Source organism: Doryrhamphus excisus, linkage group LG10, assembly GCF_037039965.1.
Source record: "Doryrhamphus excisus strain RoL-2023G ecotype Guam linkage group LG10, RoL_Dexc_Guam_v1.1, whole genome shotgun sequence".
NCBI lineage: Eukaryota > Metazoa > Chordata > Actinopteri > Syngnathiformes > Syngnathidae > Doryrhamphus > Doryrhamphus excisus.
In genome coordinates, this window is record NC_136366.1 from 17,542,895 (window position 1) to 17,551,902 (window position 9,008).

General features: G+C 47.0%; 1 protein-coding gene and 1 pseudogene across 1 annotated transcript; one reads left to right on the forward strand and one right to left on the reverse strand.

Moving 5' to 3' along the window:
- Positions 1-280: 280 nt before the first annotated feature.
- Positions 281-3,361, forward strand: LOC131142563 (uncharacterized; annotated as a pseudogene).
- A 175-nt stretch (positions 3,362-3,536) lies between these two features.
- LOC144901165 (ras-GEF domain-containing family member 1B-B-like) lies at positions 3,537-8,236 on the reverse strand. The gene is made up of 13 exons (XM_078794349.1): positions 8,171-8,236; positions 7,971-8,090; positions 7,759-7,896; positions 6,969-7,172; positions 6,753-6,815; positions 6,542-6,619; positions 6,336-6,438; positions 6,094-6,173; positions 5,818-6,009; positions 5,532-5,655; positions 3,817-3,821; positions 3,681-3,739; positions 3,537-3,639 (listed from the first exon to the last, which is right to left on the reverse strand). The coding sequence occupies exons 1-13, from the start codon at positions 8,234-8,236 to the stop codon at positions 3,537-3,539; spliced, it is 1,335 nt and encodes a 444-aa protein (XP_078650475.1).
- Positions 8,237-9,008: the final 772 nt, after the last annotated feature.

Below are 9,008 nucleotides of genomic sequence, written 5' to 3' on the forward strand. Positions count from 1 at the left end.
CTTTGCTACGGAAAGCCCTAAAGAAAGATACCCCCAGGGGTGCCCGAGAGGGGGGGAGGATGAGCACCCCAAACGGATGGATCTCCCGGCAGCAGACATACGCGACGGATTATCGACTACGACAGCAACCTGTTTTTGCGGCAAGGTCTGTAAGAATCTGAGAGGCCTGAGGATCCACCAGGCCAGCATGGGCTGCACGAGGAGGAAGCAAGTCGAGCAACGCACAGAGCCAGCACCCAGTACTGACTCTGGTGAGACGGAGGAGGAGCAGGAACCGGAGTCACCCCACAGTGTCCAGAACCTCCAAGCTCAACATGCTGCACCAAGCAAACCATCTGAACATCGCCGGGTCTTATGGCCATCCGCAAACAAGGAGACAGAGTGGCGCCAGTTTGACGAGGATGTGGATGCTACTCTCGAGTCATCATGCAGAGGGGAAGTAGACCAACGACTGCAGTTAATGAGCACAGTGATCATCAGCATTGGTGCTGAGAGATTTGGTACCAAACAACCAAAGGCTCAGAACATCGCCAGACCAAACCGGCGCGAGACTAAGATGTCACAGCTCAGGAAAGAACTGAAGGCCCTAAGACATCAGTACAAGAGGGCAAGTGAGGAGGAAAGACCAGCCCTGGCAGAACTCAGGGACATCCTGAGGTAGAAGCTCATCTCCCTCCGACGAGCTGAGTGGCACAGGAGAAGGGGCAGAGAGAGGGCGCGCAAGCGCACTGCCTTCGTAGCTAATCCCTTCGGATTTACCAAGCAGCTGCTGGGGCAAAAACGGAGTGGGACCCTTACTTGCCCAGAAAAGGAGATAAACCAACACCTCAGTGACACATACAGTGACAACAGGAGAGAGGAGGATCTGCCCCCCTGCAGAGAAATAACCACACCACCAGAACCCTCCTTCCAGTTCAACATCAAAGAGCCCTCCTTGGTAGAAGTCAGGAACACCGTCCGAGCAGCACGGACAAGCGCAGCCCCAGGCCCAAGTGGAGTGCCGTATAAAGTGTACAAGCACTGCCCAAGACTCCTGGAGAGGTTGTGGAGACTCATCAAGGTGGTATGGCGGAGAGGGAAGGTCGCCAAGCAGTGGCGACATGCAGAGGGCGTCTGGATACCAAAGGAGGAAAATGCAAGCAACATCACGCAGTTCCGCACCATCTCCCTGCTCAGCGTGGAGGGCAAAGTCTTTTTCAAGATTCTCGCCAACCGGCTAACTGAGTACCTCCTGAGGAATTCTTACATAGACACCACGGTGCAGAAGGGAGGAGTTCCAGGCATGCCAGGCTGTTTGGAACATACAGGGGTGGTCACCCAGCTGATCCGGGAGGCAAGAGAAAGCAGAGGAAATCTGGCAGTCCTTTGGCTTGACCTTGCCAATGCCTACGGATCCATTCCACACAAACTGGTAACAACAGCTTTGACAACACATCACGTTCCAGCGAAGATCACTGAACTCATACAGGACTACTACAGCAGCTTCAGTCTGAGGTTCACCTCTGGGACAGCAACATCGGCATGGCACCGCCTTGAGAAGGGCATCATCACTGGTTGCACCATATCAGTGACGCTCTTTTCACTGGCGATGAATATGCTTGTCAAGGCAGCAGAAGTGGAGTGTAGGGGCCCCCTGTCCAAATCTGGCGTTCGCCAACCACCGATCCGAGCCTTCATGGACGATCTGACGGTCACAGCAACATCAGTGACAGGGTGCAGGTGGCTTCTCCGTGGACTGGAAAGGAGCATCACTTGGGCGAGGATGATGTTCAAACCAGCCAAGTCCAGGTCCCTGGTCCTGAGGAAGGGGAAAGTTGAGGATAAACACCGCTTCAACTTGAATGGAGTCCCCATTCCATCAGTGTCGGAGAAGCCTGTGAAGAGCCTGGGGAAGATCTTCGACAGCACGCTGAAAGACAAGGCAGCGGTGCAGTCAGCCAACGCAGAGTTGAAGACCTGGCTATCAGTAGTGGACAGGTCGGGCCTCCCGGGGAAGTTCAAGGCATGGATATACCAGCATGGTATCCTGCCGAGACTCCTGTGGCCACTACTGATCTATGAAGTCCCAGTATCTACGGTGGAGGGCTTCGAACGCAACATCAGCCAGTACCTGCGCAGGTGGCTAGGCTTGCCAAAGAGTCTAAGCAGCATCGCTCTGTATGGGAATACCAACAAGCTGCAACTCCCCTTTACTGGCCTGACCGAGGAGTTCAAAGTCACCAGAGCCAGAGAGGTGCTGCTGTACAGGGACTCAGCCGACACCAGAGTCTCCTCCGCAGGCATCACGGTCAGAACAGGGAGGAAGTGGCGGGCGCAAGAGGCAGTCGACCAGGCTGAAGCAAGACTAAGGCATGGCGTCTTAGTAGGCTCAGTGGCAGTTGGACAAGCTGGTCTTGGTTGCCACATAAGACCACGCTACGACGAGGCCCAGGGACGAGAGAGACGTCAGATGGTGCAGGGAGAGATCCGTGCAGAGGTGGAAGAGGAACGCCGAACCAGGACAGTGGCCATGCGCCAGCAAGGAGCATGGACTAATTGGGACCAGGCATCGGCACGGAAGATCACCTGGTCAGAACTTTGGAAGTCAGAACCAGCCAGACTCAGGTTCCTGATTCAGGCAGTGTACGATGTGCTCCCAAGTCCATCAAACCTTCATAGCTGGGGGCTAGCAGAAACCCCAGCATGCCCACTGTGCTCGGCACGGGGTTCCCTGGAGCATATCCTGAGCTGCTGCCCGAAAGCCCTGGGAGAGGGGAGATACACATGGCGCCATGACCAGGTGCTGAAGGCAGTAGCTGACACCATCTGCACCGGGATCCAGCAGAGCAAGCACCAGCCCCAGAGTAGGCAGAAGATCACCTTCGTCAGGGCTGGGGAGAAACACCCGGCAGGACATAAAGTCCCGACCGGGCTGCTAGCCACAGCCCGTGACTGGAGGTTGCTCGTGGACCTCGGGAGGCAACTGAAGTTTCCAGAGCACATAGCCAGGACGTCACTGAGGCCAGACCTGGTCTTAACATCAGACGCAACAAAACAAGCGGTGCTGCTGGAACTTACAGTCCCCTGGGAAGACCGGATGGAGGAGGCCCACGAGCGGAAGAAGGCCAAATACCTGGAGCTGGTGGAGTTGTGTAGAGAGAGAGGCTGGAGGGCCCGCTGTGAGCCCGTAGAAGTGGGCTGCAGAGGCTTTCCAGGGCAGTCGTTACATCGAGCACTCAAGCTCTTTGGCATCAGCGAGGCAGCCGAAAAAGCCTCGAGGTGGCTGTGGATCAAGAGGGGAGACGCATGGAGTAGCACGCTGCTTGGACACAAACCGGGGCCTGATCACCCCCGGTTGGGTCGCCTAGGTGAGGGTGTCTGAAGATCAAAGACCCGAAACACCCAATGACCGTAGGTCCTTCACTGAGGATGTGTCCAAGCCGCACCCTTTGAGGTGTTTCATCAATCAGAAAGGAATAAAATGGACCTTTAACCCCCCCGCTGGCTCACATCATGGAGGATCTTGGGAGAGGTTAATCCGGTCTGTGAGGAAAGTCCTAAATTCTACTCTGAACGTGCAAAATCTGGATGAAGAGGGCCTTCACACAGTTCTTTGTGAAGTGGAGTCCATCGTTAACAGCAGGCCGATTACCAAGGCATCTACAGATCCGAATGATCTGGAGGCCTTGACGCCAAATCACCTGTTGCTGCTGAAGACTTTACCATCTTTACCACCAGGAGACTGCCAGGCAGCTGACCTCTACGCTCGCAGGCGATGGAGGCAGGTGCAATACATGTCAGATTTATTCTGGAAAAGGTGGATTAAAGAATACTTACCACAACTGCAGGAGCGTCAGAGATGGTCCAGAGTGAAGCGCAACATTGTCCCTGGAGATATAGTGCTTATTGTGGACAACACAGCACCTCGAAATTCCTGGGTTATGGGAAAAGTTCTTCAAACCTTTCCAGATAGAAGAGGATTAGTGCGGCAGGTGCGGATCAAAACAAAGGGCAGTTGCTTGGATCGTCCAATTACGAAGATCTGCCTACTACAGGAAGCTGAAGACTTGCCACAGAATGATGGCTAAAATCTTTTGATTGAGCCTGATTATTGACTTCACAGACTTTGGATTCAAGAAGAAAGAAGACAGAAGACAATATATGTATTATGGACTCTAAATATGAAGCTTTTAATTGTTACATGTCTCCTATTGATATGAATATGGGTAATTATTATGTGTGAACCTAATAATTAGGGGCTGGAATGTAGGAGCCATGAATGAATTTGGATTGATTCTTTGTAGGTGCATGATAGTTTAAACTTGAATAGTGGTGTTTGTTATTGTTTATGATATTATTTAGATTCGTTGTGATCACGTGGACACGGGAAGTAGGTCAAATGGTTATGAGCGGTGACGTTTCATTAATAAAGGCACCTGTTCACCTGTGTGGCCAGAGAGAGACAGAGAGAGGGTGAGCAGGGTTGCCGTATTTTTTGTTGACCGCTAATTCATTTAATCTCTGTGATTACTTTGATTATGAGTTTGTGCACGGTATCATAAGTTGATCTTTAATTTTCTTTAATAAAAGGTTGAACTCATTTTTTGTATCTCGGAGATTTTTTATGTGTGGCGCGTCAGACAAAGGAAAGGCCCGGCTTCAGCCTCTCAGCGACTCTTTTGGATGAAGTCGCTATAGGTGTTATTTAATATTTAGAGGGTTCTAATAATGTTGCACGGCGGACAAATGGTTAGCACCTCACAGCTAGGAGACCCGAGTTCAATTCCACCCTTGGCCATCTCTGTGTGGAGTTTGCATGTTCTCCCCGTGCATGCGTGGGTTTTCTCCGGGTACTCCGGTTTCCTCCCACATTCCAAAAACATGCTAGGTTAATTGGCCACTCCAAATTGTCCATAGGTATGAATGTGAGTGTGAATGGTTGTTTGTCTATATGTGCCTTGTGATTGGTTGGTGACCAGTCCAGGGTGTACCCCGCCTCTCGCCCGAAGGCAGCTGGGATAGGCTCCAGCACCCTGGTGAGGATAAGCGGTAGAAAATGAATGAATGAATGAATGATTTCTTATGAGAAAAATCTATTTGGTTAGCATCCGTTTTGGTTTGAGTAAGACCTTTTGGACTGAAACCATGGCCTCAGAGTCTCATCCCCAAAGCATTTAGATGAATAAAATTATCTGCCCCAATGGCTGAGCAGAACAAAAGTGAGTGAGCATCCTGAATGATGCTGGACTGATGGGACAGAGGATCTTCAGAGAAAGAAAGGAATATAAGAATGGTTTTGAATGGTTTATTGTTTTTTCTTTTTTTTTAATTTTTGTGTGAGGAACCCCCAAAAAGATGGACGGCTGTCCTTCACGATGCCTTCAGAGATCAGATGGAACTCTGCAGAAACAAAACACCACACATAACTTTAACTAATTGTCTCATAAAAAAAATAATACATTCATCCCTAATCCACATGCAGTCATTTTTATCCATATAATGTACATGATAAAGTATAAAACAAGACAAGATATAACAGCGGGTTGATTTACCGTCTTCGGTGATGATCGGCATGGTGATGAGAAACTGAAGGATTGTCTCATCTCTGTGGAATGGGCATATGGCCTGACGCCAGAGCAGAAACTGGCTGATCGGCTTTGTAATATCCTCCAGTTTCTGAAAAAAAAGAAAACACATTTGAGTCAAATCTAATCATAGCTACCTACACTTACATACACTATACTCATCCATATTTTATTTATTACATTTGTGTGGTTTATTTGGTTAAAGTACAGATTAATGATGAAAACTGAGGTGTGTGTTTAATTGTGTACCAACCTCAAGGTTGATGTGTCCATTAGGAAGCCTGCTAGCACAGCTTTCATCCAGGAAGAAGATGTCCTTCATGAGAAGACAGAAGAAAGGAATGACAATCTTCTCCTGGGTGCTGTCAGCAGTGTTGGACATCTCAGTGGCGTCATGGAGCGCAGTGCGATAGTTCTTGAAGTTATAGGATGGGTCCATCAGGTTCTGAGACAACCAAGAATAAGGCAATGATAGTGTACTGTGTCCTCCATGATGGTATTTAGTATTTGGTCATGTGATTTTTCTCACCTCTAAGGTTTTAAACCTGTGAGTGTTGTCTTTATTCCAGGTCTTTTTCAGCTTGGAAATACAGTTCATGTTCATCCCCGCTGAAAGGTAGAATCACAGATTTAGTGACACACACAAAAAGAGTCCATCTGTGCTTTTTTTGTAAGACAACAATACTTCACTATCAGGTCCAGAAAAAGAAAAAAGAAAAACTCAAAAGCTGGAACAAAAGGCAGCAGAGTTCATGGTAAAAAAATACTCACCAATGATGGCCATTAGGGAGTTGAAGTTTCCAATATCCAAACACTGCTGAGCCACATCGATGAAGAACTTGACCACTCCATCTCTGTGTTTCTTCTTGGTCGGCTGCAATGCCAGAACACGAATAAGTCACAGACTCCTAAACAACCCGTATGGAGCGCCATGAAATCTTTACAAGCTGACTAAATGCAAACACCAGTGAACATACCATACAGATCTCAGTAGCCACAAGGGAGCTCAGTCTGTTGAACCACCTCACATAAGCCTCAAGGTTGCTGCCCTGACACTGAAAACATGCACATGAGAGACAAAAAAGACCAACACACAAACACCTGTAAGTCAGTAAGTAGGGAAAATTGGTCATGTAATGTTTTAAGTCCAGACACACACAGACATAATAACTGTCACTGCACATCTACCTGAGGGTTCTTCACTGCAAATGATTGGGTGAACTCCTCCGGCCCGATCAAACTCATCCTGTCCTGGAAGAAAAAGAATCAGCAATAAAAGTTAAATGGTGATGAAGAAAAATCTTCAAAAGTTGTATTTGTACACCACAACCACATATTTACTATATGACTAAAGGTGTGGTTAGTGTACAATATCATACTATGGAGTCCCAAGTAAGTGCTTACTATTTCAATGTGTGTGAGCTGCTGGGCGAAGATGATGGGGTAATCGCACATGCTCAGTATGCCGCTTCTTTCCTCCGGTTCCGGTGAGGCAGGATGCTCGGCTAGCATGGAGTTTAGCACAGCGAATTCCTCTTCATATTGGATGAGTGTTGACTTGCTTTTCAGAAGACGGTCAGTCGCCTGCTGTATGTCTCGTAATGAGTACTAGTGACAAAAAGAAAGGGAAAAAATAAATCATATGAATAGAAAGTGATGACGAGTGAACTGTGTGTCAGTGCCATTAGCTGACCAAAAGACGCATATGCACCATCTAGTGAACAAAATGAGTTTACCGCCCTCTAGTGGACAGAACAAAAAGTAGCATCAGTGCAGTCCAATGGAATTGAATGGGGATTTACAGCTCTATAATATAGTATATAATATAGTTAGTGTCATCTAGTGTGGTAATTTTCAACCACTGTGCCGTGGTGCACTAGTGAGGAATTATCACTTTTTTTAATTAACATTTATTAATAATTTTCTGCAAATATTATGTAATTGTCTAGTGTCCGTGGTGTAACGACTGCCCGAGCAATGTAATATTCGTCCGTGTGGGAACACGAAGCTGATTGCATCGTTCCTACAATAGACTAGTGATGCACGTGAGAGGTCGTGGCGACATTTTGTAACATTTTGGGTTAGTGATGTGCCGCAAGATCCCCCCCCCCCCCCCCCAAAAAAAAAGGTGTCTCAGGAAAGGTGGAGAAACACTGATCTAGTGTTTGATGTACGGAGGAAATGTGACACTAACCTCGTCCACGCCAGCTACATGATGTGTTATATCTCTGAGAGAACGCATCATCCGCTCATCGCTGAAGTCGTGTGGAAAGGCCTCAGTCCACTCAGTCATCAGCTGCACCAGCTTCTTCGCCTCTTCGTAGAGACGTATCTGAAGAAACATCAAATGTAAGCATAAATACCTTGTCAGTTATTACAACTTGTTGTCAGTTGTAATCTACAGACCTGATCTAGCAGGTCATCTCCAGAGCCCTGCTCCAAACACAAGTGGCAAACTCGTGTCATTAGATCATAGGGCTGCAGGAAGAGACGTGAAGTCAACAGGAAGTTGAAGGCGTACGGCTTCTAATGATGTGAAGGACACAGAAGGGGATGGTGAGGACAAGTGAGGCTGACAAGTGCATTGACAGAAAGATGGAACTCACATCAGGGTAGTAATCCATGTGTTGGATCAGCGCCTCAAGAGATGCTGAAACCAAATTGTTTGCCATTTGCCTGTAATTGAACATGTTCACCTGCAAACAAGACAATAAACAACAAAATATTATTTTCATTCTCGAAGTCAACGTGTAAGTAAACAAGTGCAAGTTAGTCGTTATATTTCATATTATAATTAACACGTTACTACACACAAATCACACGTTACCAGCCTGTAAAAATTAACAAAACTAACCAACAAAGCAGAACATCTAATATCAGCAAATTGTTTTACGATGTATTTCTTTTAAGCCGTGCGTTTTATTTTTTCCAGCGTACCTGTCCAATGATGCAGCTCAACGTTCCGTTAGCCGTTAGATGAAAATTATTTATTAATTCTTCGTTCGATGTACTTTCCATCCGATTGACGTTATTTTATCTTTATCTTTTTACAATAAATACACAAAACTGTGTTACAACTGGAACTTTATGCAATTAGACAATTAGAAAATCGCACTTACCATCGCAATGATGCAGTTCAACGACGTTAGAAAGTATCCTGTCGATGTATTTTTTCACAAAAAATCCAGACAAAACAAATCAATCTTCAAGCAGGTTGTTCGTGATGCTGTCAGATCCCTTGGGTGTTTACCCTCCTGATATTTCAAGCACAGTAAACTTGATCTCTGGAGGCCCGATAAACCTGACCAATCAGGGCCAGGTGAAAAGTCTCACGTGGGATCAAGGGGACCAATCGCAACAGAGTACGTAAACTGTTCAGTTGCTGCCATCCATCCATCCATCCATCCATTTCTATACCCTGTAAAAAAAAAATAAAAAAATAAA

Coding starts and splice junctions, on each gene's coding strand:
- LOC144901165 (XM_078794349.1), bottom strand. CDS start 8,236: ATGGCAAACAATTTGGTTTCAGCATCTCTTGAGGCGCTGATCCAACAC. Junction 8,091..8,170: donor ACATGGATTACTACCCTGAT/GTGAGTTCCATC, acceptor TCACATCATTAG/AAGCCGTACGCCTTCAACTT. Junction 7,897..7,970: donor GAGATGACCTGCTAGATCAG/GTCTGTAGATTA, acceptor ATGTTTCTTCAG/ATACGTCTCTACGAAGAGGC.